The sequence below is a fragment of the Castor canadensis genome, chromosome 11 (assembly GCF_047511655.1).
Source record: "Castor canadensis chromosome 11, mCasCan1.hap1v2, whole genome shotgun sequence".
Taxonomy (NCBI): Eukaryota; Metazoa; Chordata; class Mammalia; order Rodentia; family Castoridae; genus Castor; species Castor canadensis.
Window position 1 is genome coordinate 130898846 of NC_133396.1, and position 13901 is coordinate 130912746.

Genomic DNA, 13901 nt, shown 5'->3' on the forward strand with positions numbered 1-13901 from the left:
CTGGTTGGGAGGAAACCTGGAGGCCAGGCATTGGTGAGGGTCTGGGGCCTTCTGTGGTTGAGTCCTCCATGGGTTGGCTCCTCCGCTTCTCCCCCTACAGAGTTGGTAGCAAAGTTTTTTCAAAAATTCAGGTCACCCTGTGTCTTAAGGATGCCAACACCCTTGGGAGAGGGCACATGATTAAGGGACTCTTTAATTTTTTTTTTATTGTGGAGTGTTCTCCCCCCGGATTATAAGAATAATATCGGCTTGCTTTAGAAAGTTTAGAAAACAAAAGAGCCAAAACTCTCATTTAGGATCTAAGCTACAGGGCAGCTTTCCCAGATCCAAGGAAATGGTCCTTCTCAGAATTTGATGACAACCATTCATTGTCTGAGCTGGGTGGCATCTTAAAAGATAATTTTTCCAATCCTCTCAATTTACAGATGAAGGGAACTGAGGTCCAGAGAAACCAACAGAATTAGCCAAGGTCAAACTGGGATAGAACAGCCCAAGAACCCATTATCTTGTGCCTCTTACTTTGGTTTGACTAAGGTGAGAGGGGTGACCTATGGAGGCATCAGAATGGTCTTGGAAGTGATCTTCTCCTGAAGCCCTTGCTTGACCTGTTAATAGGTTTTTAATAAGATCTACCATGTAGATCTTGCTTCCAAAGACCGTCCTTTGGGGCAAGGAAGGGGATGAGTATGATGCCCAGTCTTACGGTATTTCCATTTGGCTCCGTGTATGAAATGTTCCACTCATAAGGTTCCTAGTGACAGCTGGTGGCAGCTGATGTAGGAGCCAGGGAACAGACCAAAGGGAGGAGTGAGAAGAGCATTCTGGCCAATACAGAGACTAGTGTGGCCTTTGATGCCACCTTTGGGGTTGTTCGCACGCACGGCTGAGGGACTCCAGCTCCTAGGCCAGGCCAAGATAATGCTACAGGAAGTTGCATAGGGAGGGTATGAGCGAGCTGGGGCTCAGTGTGTTCCCAAGGGCTTCAGTGCAGGGGAGGGAGGCCGGGCACTGCAGGGCACGAGGCCCTGACTCACAGCTGGACAGAGCTCCAGGCAAGTCAGAGCATGCTTGCCCATGGCAGAGCTTTTTGTTTTAGATTATTGTTCTATTAACTTTGCCTAGGGCCTAGTGACAAAACGTCAGGAATAAAAGGAGACTCCCTAGCTGGGGGAAGAGGACTGGCAGAGGGGCAGGATTGGTGGCTGTGGGAGTACAAAACGATCCTATGTAGACTGAGACACTCCAGGGCCTTGCTATCAACCAGACCTAGGTGAGACTGATTTCCACAGGGGCACAGGGAGAGTCCGGTTGCAGACCCAGCCCTTTGGCATGGGGGAGGACACTTCTGGCTCTTTGGAGGAACAGTTACCAAACTTCTTATATTCAGGGATGAGTTTGGTCCCTTGGGCTGTGGTTTGGGCTGTGCCAGGAGAAGCCACAGTGCTGCTTTTATAGAACAGCCCTGTCTCTGTGGATCCAAACTCTGATCTGGTATATCCTGTGAGCTCACTAACAACCCTTTATCAATCACTTTCCCACTTCAGCTAGCCACAAAGGATTCTGTTGCTTATCATCAGAAACACTGCTCGGCTTAGACTTCTTAGCAAGCCCCTGTCTCAAAACACAAAACAAAATAACAACAAAAACCCATAGGCACACACCTATAATCCCAACACTCAAGACGAGACTGAGGCAGGGAGAAGATGAGTTCCAGGTTTGAGATCCTGTCACACACACACACACACACACACACACACAAACAGTGGCTGATAAAACCGGATTCTAGATTCCTTATATACTCCAACATCTAGTTCATAGTTCAAGTTGCTTAAAAGGAAACTCCGATGGCTTGGCTCAATGCTACAGAGGGGCAGATCTGGAACAGGACCAGCCTGACCTAGATGTATGCTACAGACAAGGCAACTCACAACCCATGCAACTCTATCCTCTAACGTCAAGAATTGACATTTCCACAAAAGTACATGCTTTCTCCTTTTATTGGCTAATTCTTCAGGTACACCTCATTTGTAGGGCTGGGCTCAAAAGCCTGTACCCCACTGTCAAGACTCAGGACCAGGCCTTCATCTGGGGCCTGAGGGTACAGGGTCAGAAGTACCACCTTAGGGGCCTCTTCCAGCAGAGGCAGGAGGTTGGGGTCTTGACCTGTAGCAGCTTCTCCCTAGCATTCAGGATGTAGAAGATCTGTGTGGAGAGGCAGCTGACCATGGAGTCAGGGTCTCTCTGCATGGACCTGAGGGCTAGAACACAGACTCTGCTGTACATGGAGTTATGGATAGAGAAAGTCTGCTGGGCTGAGCAGGAGGGCCCGAGACCCTACTAGGGGGAAGGAAGAGAGCAGTGGGATGGGGACCTGGCAACTTATAAAATACGAACAAGAGTCCACACTTGCATATTTACAATGAAGACTCCAAACCTGCCTTGGCTCGGAGACACAAGGCTGCTCTGAACCTTGTGTCTATCACCGACCCTTTTGGTCCTCTCACTTTCCCCTCCCTGCCTGCCCTCCACCTCCAATAGAATAGCTTTGAGTGAAGTCCTCTGTCCTTCAGGAGAGTTGCAGACAGGCACAGGACCATGCCTGGCAGCTACCACGTGAGGGATACAGTGCGGAGAGAGGCAAGATGGAGGGAAAGGAAGAATGTATGGAGGACTCATCTCAGAGGGACAGTAGAGAGCACGTGTACTATAGCACGAGCCATTATGGGGGCTCCCGAAAGGAGGGGTGTCCCTAAAAGAAGAAGTTGGCTATCTCTCCAAGACTGATGAGTGACCTTGAGCTCAATGGCTGAGAGGGTGAATGACTGAATGCAGGAGAAGAGGCTCTGGCTAGGGCCCCAAAACCTAAATGCCTTAGAGATGAGCCTTTTCCTCACTCCTTCTGGAATGATCATCTTTGGGAACCGTCCTGCTTGCTCTCCCTCATTTCTGAGTCTTCACACTGACACTGGTACCCTAAAAGATGCAAGCAGGGGTGATGGGGCTGCTACTCACCCAAATATGCTTCCTCAATTTCATCTCTCTCTTCCAAGTTGAGGGTCTGGAGGATCTGGCCTACAGGGTACACAGGAGGTACCTCAGTGGCTCCACAAAGGACCAAGGGAGCCCAGCTGCAAGTGCTCTTGGGCCTGTTCCCAAATGTTCACCATTCCCTCTCTCCCTCTATCTGTCTGCCCCTCCCTTGGCTACCAGCATCAGGTCTGGATTCTTCCCATAAAACTTTCCCTGGTTCCCTGAAGGGTTCTAAGCAAGCTGAGGTGGGTGAAGGGTAGATGCCTCTCTGCTCTGAAGAAACTTAACCCCAGGACACAGTGAACTCCTGTCTCTGATTTTTCTCCACAAGGCAATGCCCCCAGCCCTGATGCTTCACCATTTGGGAGCCCCATTGTCCTGGCCTCCTAGCACATGGCTGATTCTACTATAGGAAGGTTGCTTGACCGAACCAGGGACTCCCTGCAGTGGAAGAAGCAGGCGGAGGCAGTCCAGCACAATTCCTGTGGGTTCTGTAATTATGTCCTCCTAGGCCAGGTCCTCTGCCTGTTTGAAAGACTCTATATCAAAGACACAGAGGCTCAAGAAGGCAAAAGGCCATACCTGCAAACCACACAGCTGCCTGGCGGATGTGGACCTGTGGACTCTTGAAGAGGCCCACACACTGCTTCAGAAACCAGAGGGCTTTGTTCCTCTTCTGCTGCAGCTGTAAGAACAGGGGTCAGATGGTGTGAGGGCCTGTTGCCAGTTCTTCTGCCCCTCCAACAGTCTGGACACTAAACTGGAGTCATCCTGAGTGCAAAAATTCTTTCAAAACCTATATCTGCAGTCCTTGTACCCCAGCTCCTAACATCTTATTTCCCTCCATGAAGCTTTCCTGGATTGACCAACCCATAGGGATGACAATGTGTGCAAAGTCCCTGACACGGTGAGTGCTTGGTTCCACATCCCTACATTTGGCCTCACCTCCACCTGCACTCTTGGTCCCTTTTGTTTGCATAAATATTACCCTGCCTTGACACCTCCTGATGATGACACCTCCACCAGGGAGCTTCCCTTTCACTCCCAGTCTGTGCTGAATGCCCCTCCTTTGTACTGAAAAGTGCATTCTTTTCTTTCAGTCCTTCCCAAAGTACTCCAAAATTATCAACTTGTGTGCTTAGCTCCCCAATTTAGATAGGAAACAACAGAAGGGCAGAAACCACATCTAAGTGCCTGGTATAAAGAAGACATTAAGTATTGAACCATTGCTTTTGCCACCTCCACAAACCCACAGCTGCAAGAGAAGGACCCAAACTGCTGGGATGGCCACCCTCCCTTGCACAGGGCACAACAGCCAGTCAGCTGCTGGCTTACCAGGGCCCCAAGGATAATGAACACATCCTTCTTGATGAAGACTGCTTTGAGCTTTGACCAGCCCAGGATGGAGGCTGTGTAGTAGAGGCTGAGCCGGCAGATCTGGGGAGACAAGGGTCACACAAGTGGGCTGGGCAGAGACACTGAGGGGGATTCAGAAGGGAAACAGACCCTGCCCATTTGGCCTCAGTAGTATGAAAACTCAGGAAACAGACAGAGGTGCAGGATTAGGAGCAGGGCAAGGCCCATCTGGCATCTGGCTCTGCTGACCAGCTCTTTTTCCCCTGCAGAAGTCCAACTTTCAGCTTTAGTGATTGTTCTACTTGCTGTGGTCCTACACCAAGACCCAGAACAATGTGACTCTGTATCTCATGGTCTTAGCCACACCCACACCACCCGCAAAAACAGTCTTCCTGAAAACAGATTTCCCCCATCTTTCTTTTCCCCCAGGGTCTTGCTGCTGTAGCCCAGGCTGGCCTGGAACCCTCAATCTTCTTGCCTCCGCCTCATGAATGCAGGGATTACAGGCATATGCCACCATGCCCAGCTTCCCCAAAATCTTAACTCCTCCAACTAGGTGGTCAATATTCTGCATCAGGGTTGGGTCTGTCAAAAACATCACTGCTGAGTCACTGGGACAGACAGACAAGGATAATTTCCCCCTTCAGCACTGATGGAGTGATTCACGTGGCAGAACACCTACCTAGCAAGCGTAAGGCTCCGAGTTCAAACCCCAGTACCATACACACACAAAAAATTCCCCCTTCAAGCACTTGTTCAGCAGCATCTTCAAATGCACCTAAATGGCTTCAGAAATGGCAAAGTGGCAGCTCTACGGGAAAGGAGTGCCCTGTTACACACCAAGTCAGTGGTTCCCAAGTTTTCTAACTACAGTACACATTTCTGGTTTCCAAGCCCATCACAGCCCAGGCTTCTTTGTGTCTAGCACACTGCCTCCAGCCCAGAGCTTCCTGCCCAGGTCACCCGATCTCCATTCAGTGGCCAAGCAGGGTGCAGAAAGCCACCTGGAGGCAGGGTAGCAGAGAGAGGAACTGGAGGTGTCCATGGGGTTTTCCTCCTCAGTTACCATACCCATAATCTTCTGCTGAGTCAATGTTCAGCAGGACAGAGCCAGGAGCTGGAGACAACTCCAGGACAGCATCGGGTCATCTGTATGGTCTTTTACTGACCCTCTCCAAGGTCAGATGTAGTGGGCTCCTTCAGTATCATGCAATCCTGCCACAGCCCCTACCTGAAGCTTACCCTGCTAACATGAAGCTCCCGTGGGAACTGAGTCTGAACACAGGCTCCAAGGCCTGGCCTCTCACCTGACCCACGTCCGTGTTCTCATCCTTCAGGTGCAGCACAAGCATGACTACCAAGTCAAGGACCTGGTGCCTCAAGGGAAAGACAAATACCCTTCTTGTCACCTTGGCCAGGAGATTTCCATAGATCTGGAAAACCAACAAGCGCAGATCCTCTGACTCCTGGGTAAGAAGACCAACACAGATGGGGAAGTCACCTCTGTGTCTGTCCACTGGTTACTCAGGGACAGGAGGCCCCCAAGCTGCACCTCCACCAACTGCATGCTCCTATGTGCATGCCACCCCTTGACCCCACACACAATCTGCTTTGGCTGCTCAGCAACATGACGCTCCTGTGCTGCTGTGGTCAGTCCTCACTCCACATCACTCCTTCTAGTGTCATGAGACAAGATGGCAGGAGCAATCAGTCTTTTGAAATAACTCTGCTCAAATCCATTATTGCACGGCTGCCTAGGGGAAGTGGCTGACCCGTGGGGTGCTTCACCTCTTCAAAGAAGGATGCCAGTGTGAAGGTGATCTGAATGAGGAAGGAAGAGGAGTGCTGCCAGGTTAGGTCTTGGAGGAGGTTATGTAGCGTCAGGAAGGTCTCCATGACAACGTCTCTGTTGGAGGAGTAACACCAGCTCAGCACATGGGGCTGCAGGATGTGGAGCCGCCTCACCTGTGGAGGGACAGCTCAGAAATTCAGAGATCTGAACCGTTTCTGCTGGCCACTCTCAATTTAGGCCAATCCCACCCCGCACTTGATACCAGTGCGCACACACTCTGATGTTTCAGCCTGGACCTGGGACGGGTCCAGACAGTGAGTGGTGGTCAAAGTGAGCTGCCTGGGAGGATAGTTGGACAGGTACCCTCTGCCTTCCATGGGCAAAGGAGAGAAGACAGAGGAAGCCCCACTTCCACTACACCATAAGGTTCCCTGCTTACTGCCTTCCCCATGCCTGATGGTTATCCAGTCTCCACAGACCTGGATGATAGGTCTGGGATCCTGGGATTGCCTGGGTTAGTCTCTGAAGTCACACATGGGACAACCTCCCTTTATTGGAAGTCCTTGGGGACTGGCCTCATGAGAATTTGCTCTCTGATTCCAAGAGTGCATCCTACCCCATCTATAAGTGGACACACCAGACCTCCAAGCTGATCTATTCCTACCCTAGGTGACAATGTCTCTTGAGAGCATCTCCTTGACCTCTGCCCCATTTACCAAGTTCTTGGGCTTTGCAAAGACCTCTGTCAGGTGCAGCAACAGCTTCACGGTGACTAGTTCCTCACACTTGAACCAATTTGCCAAAATGTGGGTGGCAATTTCATCCACGGTGTCTGACACATCTGGACACTGGAGCAGCTGGCAAGAGAAAAAGAAAGACTGAAATATGGGCAAGGAGAAAACAACTTTGATTCTAGATTCCTTGTCTTTAGTAAAGGAATGTTCTTATAACTTTGGAAGCATTGGTAGGAATGCCAAAGTTAAAGAGTAAATTCACACCCTACCATTCCAGTAGTCATTCATTCAACCCTCAAATTCTCTGTAAGCATCTTTGATAAGGGGGACTATGGGAGATAGAAATTAGAATTGCATTCAGTTCTCAAAGATCCCAACATTCATTTCAATTAGGGAGTGAAGACTTACACCCATGAACCATCTCCAGAAAATTTCAAGGCAATAGCAACATGGCATGAATAAAAAGCAAGTAAAAAATATCATTATGAATGAATGTTGATTAATCTAGGAAAGGAAGTGGAACTTGAGCTGAACATGAAGCATAAAGAGAAGTTCAATGAGCACATCTGTGTCTTATAGATAAGAAGCCAAACAATTCAATAGGACAATGGGTCAAGGGAACAGGAAGGGATTCACAGAGGGGACTGTGAGTGTGTGCCTGTGTCTGAAAGTTCAGTGGGGAATGGAGGGTACAGAGAAGCAAAGATACCATGTGAGGAAGTACTGCAGCATCGCCCAGGGAAGGGCAGTGAAGTACTGACCCAGCTTGAGAGGAGCGTCCCATTGGTGAGAAATGTTGGGTATGGGTGAACTAGCAGGGCTGAGAGGAGGTGCCAGGCAGAGAGACCAGTGTATTATCATTTGAAGTTGCTCCAGGCACAGGTAAGGAGGGTCTGGACTTGGCCAGGACAGTGGGGACGAGGTAGGGATGATTATGCAAAGCATGGATCCATCAGAATTACTGACTTGCTGGAAAAAAGAAGTCAAAGACAGTTCCCTAGAATAATACCGTCAGGTCCTTATACATGCTAGGCATGTGCTCTATCACTGAGCTACATCCCCAGCTCAAAATAATACTTTTTAATAAAGGAGGAGAAAAGAGGGGATTGTTACAAGATCATTGTCTATCATTCCACAGCACTGGCAACTTGAACTATTTGGGCCAATGTCACATAAGCAACACTGACTCCGAGGCTGCTAGCCCTGGCTGTTTCTTGGACCCCACACTATTCCCCAAACATTAGGGTTGTTTATTTGTAACTTCTCCCAGACAGCCAAATAGGTAGACGCAGTTGAGAATGCATGTGCCAGTTAGTTGTGGTTAGAAATGAGCAAGCATGGACACTGTGATGTGCTCAAGTCAGCATGGCCCAGCTGGCTTACATCACACTCCAACCTGGGTGCGCCAGCCTGCGTACACCCCTGTGTAAGCAGTGACCAGCACGCACATCGTGGAAAACATCAGAAGTCAAAAGTAGGAAAGAAAAAAATGCTTCAATTGTTTTTTTTTAGAAAAGAAAGCAGTATGCATGATTTCATCTGTATATTGTTGTAAAAAATTATATTGTATGTAAGCCAGGTGCCAGGGGCTCATGCCTGTAATCCTAGCTACTTGGGAGGCAAATAGTTTGCAAGACCCCATCTCCAAAGTAACCAGAGCCAAATGGACTGAAGGTGTGGCTCAAGTGGTCGAGTCCCTGCTTTGCAAGCACAAAGCCCAGTTCAAACTCCAGTCCTACCAAAATACATATGAGGGTGTGTATTATATAGATTATTTAAAATAAAACTTAAAAAGATAAAAGCTAATCAGATACACTAAAAATGTATGCACTTTCTTTCACAAACATGCACAGGGGTGTGAATGAATGTGTATCTTGGTGTATATGTGACTGTCCAGCTCTCATGGCAAAGGAGCATCGTGGTAATTTCCCATTCACCCTAATTTACTTACCAGGATGTGAGTTTCTTAAATTCCATGAGCCTCAGTTTTGCTCTACAAAACAGAGGCAGCAATACCTTTTCCAGAGTTACAGTGAGAACTACAGAGTCTGGGCTCCCCATTCTTCCCTGAATTAAATTGGGTGAATTTAATTCCCTGAATTAAAGCACCCAATCCTTTCTGTTTTAAGTATTTCTACCATGACCATCCCAGGAAAGTAGATGGAGATAACAAGACAAGCAGGGAGTTACAAGGGTTGTAAAATATTTGAGACCTCTCACATCTTAACCCGCTGTCTTAGCTGGTGCTAAAGCCCACGCTTCCCCACCTGAAAGCTTACTGGTTCTCCCTTCCATTGCTGAGAATGGGTCTCACCCACCCCTAGTCGGGTGACCCCTTGCCTTTCCCCAAACATGCTGACCCCCCTCTCCTTCCCCAGGCTGAAATTCCAGTAAGGGTAGCAGGTGAGCTACTGCCCTTTCCTGTGTCCACTTGTTTAGGTGGGTACCATTCATCTGGGGGACCTTTCAGACTGGGTCTCAGTCCTAGCTGTTTCTAGAACACAGCTTCACACTAGGTAACTTCTAAATCAAGCCAAAGCCAGGATGCTGTCCCAGAGTGATTCAAATAGAGGAACTAGGCACAGGGTGGAGGAGGGGTGGCATCTTGGCCTTAAACTTAAAAAATCTCCCCAGAGGATTCTAACATGTAGCCAGGACTCAGAACTACTGTCCTGAGGAGAGTGGCAGCCACCCTGTTGTGGCCCCTACACACTTAGGCTTGTACCTGGTACTGTTTCTCAAAGCTGGGTCCAAGGACTTTCTGTACTACAACAGTCACTGGAGTGGTTTTAGAAAACAAAGACTCCTGCGTCCTACCCCAGACCTATTGAGTCCCAGACTCTAGGGACAGGGCCCAGGAATCTGCATTTTGAACAGCTTCCTAGGTGATGTGATGAACACTAATGTTTGAGCCCCTCGGCACTAAGACTTCTAGTCCTCGTACCATATGACCTACAGCCTTGAATGTGTATCTCAGCACCCCTCACCCACACACTCATATTACTACCAAAATCAGAACAAAATTTTGCAGAGAACATAATATGTATTAGTAGAAAATGACCTTGACCCCTCTCTCTCTTTCTCGCTCTTACACACACACACACACCCTCCACATAGGCAAAAACTTGGAAGGGGTTTCCTCTGGGTGTTGTGATGATTAACGGCTTTATAACTTTTTATATTTATATTTTCCACATTTTCTACACATTTTTTCCTGTCAGGTGACTGAATTATATTGAATCACTCAGTGGCGCCAATCAAAGATTAATTTTAAAAGGTTGATCAGGGCTGAGGCAGCTGCCGGACAGTAATGTGTTGTGATAAGTCAGGGCAGAGTTACATTGCCTAGAAATTCAGGAGGAACTGACACCTATTCAAGAAAACCTAATAAATTGTCACCAGCAATGTCCCCCAACCCTTCCATGAGGCGACCACAGACACCTGGCCACTCCTCCCCAGGGGTCCTCTCCAGAAGAGTTCACTGGGTATAGTTGCCTCCCATTCAGCATCTCCTCCCTCCCTTCCCTCCTGGTGCCAGTCACCTCGGTCAGGAACACCAGGGCTGTCAAGTGATTGGCGAAGTCTAGGTCCTGAAGGGTCTTGATGAGGATGCTGAAGATGGGGCGGTTGTGCCAACAGTTTTTGGTAACCAGGCAACTGCGAGTGCATGAGACACAGTGCTCAGGATGAAGTCCAGGCTGCAGGAGAGGACTAAGAGCAGGGCAGTTACTCCAAGCCAGGGGCTCAGGCTCAGCTCACCTGGCAAGCAGACTGACTCCTTCATAGTGTGTTTCAGGACTGACAAGCAGCTCCCAGGCCCCAAGTTTCTGGATGTAACATTCCAGGACCTCATACCCAGAGTGGCTCATCAAGATCTTCAGGGCCTTAATGACAAAACTGGGAAGGAGCAGGAGGCAGACAGGAAGTCAACTCTCACCTGTGCTTCTCTCCCTTCATGCTACCCCAAGGACTCCTGCCCTCTCTGGGAATTCTGCACTACTGCTCGTGGAACAATCCTCAGACATCCAGGGTAACATCTAAAAATGATGCAATCAAGACCCAGAAGGCTGTGGGGTCCCAAGGTGACACAGGAAGCCTACTGAGTGGGAGGGAAGGGAATCCAGGACTGTGTGCAGACATCTTATTTTGACTTCATTTTGCTACAGAATCTCTGCATGGGCCTAGTGAGCCAGGTTCCATAAAGAATCTTTTGTAAAAAGTTCAGCACATCTCGAGATGACCTGTGAGTGACATGCTATGTTCAGGAAGGTGTGAAAAAGGTGTTGTGTCCAGCAGGCTGGAACCCGGTCAGGTGAGGGTTTTGAGCCTAGAACACACTGGCCCAAGGCCCAGGGTACCTGACAGGTTCCACCCATTCAGTTAAGCGTGGCCGATCCTGAGTGGTTTCAGCTCTCTCTTCAACCATGAGGGAGGAGAGCCGGAACAGCAGCCCTATAAAGAGGGAGGCGAAGAAGGTCTGGACCTCCAACCTCCGGCTTGGCTCCAGCAGCAACTCATAGATGGCTCTAGTGGCCTAGGGTAAGGAAGAAAGTGGGAGGTGTCATTGTCTTTATCATCACTCACAGGCCCTATCACCAGGAAGTCCCTTCCCACAAGTGATCACCATAACAGGGTTACCTAGTGATACCCATATTGCTTACAGCAAGTGAAAACTAAATGAGTGGGAGCCAGAAGGATAAAAGGCTGTTTCTAGAATGGCATTGTTTTAAAGTACTCTATCATCATGGAAGTTGCTTTAGTTTGTCACCATCCATGACAGTTAAGGAGGAGCTGGGGTTTTTACCTCACCTCAACGCACCCAGTGGGAACCAGAATCCAGTCCTCTGTCCCCTGGTAAGGCAGCTAGCTGGAACATCCCCCTCCAGCCTAACCCCCAGTCCACTACTAGAATGTCCCATTAAACACTGGCCACTAAAAGGTAAAAGCCCACAGAGGTCAAAATGGCCCAGCACAACACACCAGCAAGTCCCCTTCCCAGCCCCAGCCCCTCTGCAGGCCCCTCATACAATCAGCGGGGAGAGCTCTGTCCCGTGGCTGGGCTTCTGCTCCTTGGGTGCAAGGTGTGGAGTCAGCCTCTGCAGCAAATACTCCATGACCACTTCGTAGCCTTTTGGGAATGATGCCAGGATCTCCCAGGGTTTGCATATCCCCCTGCAGAATCAGAAGCCACCAACATGTTACTCCTTAGGTGACCTGCTTTCTACAGGGTCCACCGTGCTCCTTTGCCCAGTCCTCCAGGACAGCCCCCTGCTTGAGTTCTTCTTGTTCATCCCTCCCTGTGTCCATATTGTCTCCTCTTCCTCCCTTCGTTCTGTTTACCATTGCATCACTGCAGACCTCCCTGTTCTCTGTCACCTGCACAGAGGTAAACTGGAAAATGTTCACTTGGCTCATGAGCCTGATTCAAGAAAACATCTGAGAACAAAGCCTGTTGGCCACACTTGAGGGCAGCAGATCAAGTTCCATCCCTGTGATCCTGTCCAAGTTCTCCTTACCAACCCACCCCCTCAATCCTGCATCTGTCTTCCAGACTCCCCCTCCAGTCTGTAATGCCCATTGCAACCACATCACTCTGCAGTCCACATCTGGTGCCATCCCTTCACAACACCCATGCAGCCTTGGCCTAACTCACTCTCTTTCCTCTGAACTTTTATAGGTGTCTTTCCCTATGCCTAGTATAGCTGACCTCATCTAGACCTGAAAAACCTCAGGCAGACTGAAAACTATTCTCTGCAAATAGCATAATAAATTTATAAGCAAATTTGTTTAATATCCTCAAGAAGTCCTGGCCAGCCAGGAATCAGTGGTTCATGTCTATAATCCTAGCTACTTGGGAGGCTGAGATTGGAAGGATCATAATTTGAGGCCAGCTTGGGCAAAGAGTTTGTGAGACTCCATCTCAATGGAAAAAAACTGGGTGTGCACCTGTCATCGCAGTGATAGTGGGAAGCCTAAAATTAGAAGGATCATGGTCCAGGCTGACCTAAGCAAAAAGAGAGACCCTAGCTCCAAAATCACCAGAGCACAAAGGGTTGGAGGAATAGTTCAAGTGGTAGAACACCTGCCTAGCAAGTGAAGCCCTGAGTTCAAACTCCCCAGTACACACACACACACACACACACACACACACACACACACACACACACACACTCACACAAAAGCCCTGGCCTTTTGGAAACAGCGGGAAAGAACAATGAGGAAGTGAAGTAGAGGTGCAGACACACAGGCACAAAATTTTCACGGCTGGCAGCATGCACTGGGTGCTTTAGGGACAAAGACAAAGAGACAGAATGGTCATCAACAAAGGGATGGGCAGTTAGACTGACAGCAACTTCTCAACAGCAACAGTGGAAAGCAGAAGACAAGAAGTTAAACCTTCCAAGAATTGAACAAAAATAAATGTCAACCTACAAGTTTCCAGCGATCTAGCATTTAAGGCAGACTTGCTTCATTTATGGAAAAATGGATGAACGGTCAACCAACCCTCAATAGAGGATAAACTCCTGAAGGACAGACTTCAAGGAAGAAGGAAAAGAATTTCTAAGGAAAGCATGAAATGCAAGAAGGATGGTACACAGATAAAATGGTACTAGGCCTGTAAATCTAAACACAATTAGCGTAAAGAATGTTTGTAATACCACTGTTATGAATAAACCCGATATGAATAAAGAATGGGTAAGATGAAGTATGGAACAATCACACAATGCAATATTGCAAACCAACTTAAATGGTTGATCTCCTGCTCTAACAACAAACTGGATGAAACCTGGCAACAAAATATCAACAATTTGATGGATCAAATACAAAGTAGATTCAGATATGATTTGCCAACCCATTTAATGAAGTTTGCATGTAATAGAGAGTACAAATTTTATTTTAAATATCCACTAAACATAAAGAAATTGATAAATATAATCTTCCTAGTTCATACACACTCACAAAAAATGAAAAGAAAATCTCAGGGCAGG

At 48.3% G+C, this 13901-nt stretch overlaps 1 protein-coding gene across 1 annotated transcript in view; it reads right to left on the minus strand.

Annotated features, from left to right (window-relative positions):
• Window positions 1-1987: 1987 nt before the first annotated feature.
• The window catches only part of LOC109692111 (maestro heat-like repeat-containing protein family member 7), a 32020-nt gene continuing 20106 nt past the window's right edge, over window positions 1988-13901 (minus strand). Inside the window, exons 12-22 of the mRNA XM_074048679.1 lie at window positions 11940-12084; window positions 11271-11446; window positions 10672-10809; window positions 10455-10569; window positions 6895-7035; window positions 6175-6351; window positions 5694-5852; window positions 4366-4467; window positions 3613-3715; window positions 3013-3072; window positions 1988-2258 (exon numbers count right to left, since the gene is read on the minus strand). Coding sequence (XP_073904780.1) covers window positions 2107-2258; window positions 3013-3072; window positions 3613-3715; window positions 4366-4467; window positions 5694-5852; window positions 6175-6351; window positions 6895-7035; window positions 10455-10569; window positions 10672-10809; window positions 11271-11446; window positions 11940-12084 — 1468 coding nt within the window. The 3' untranslated portion in view covers window positions 1988-2106. The remainder of the gene's footprint in view (window positions 2259-3012; window positions 3073-3612; window positions 3716-4365; window positions 4468-5693; window positions 5853-6174; window positions 6352-6894; window positions 7036-10454; window positions 10570-10671; window positions 10810-11270; window positions 11447-11939; window positions 12085-13901) is intronic.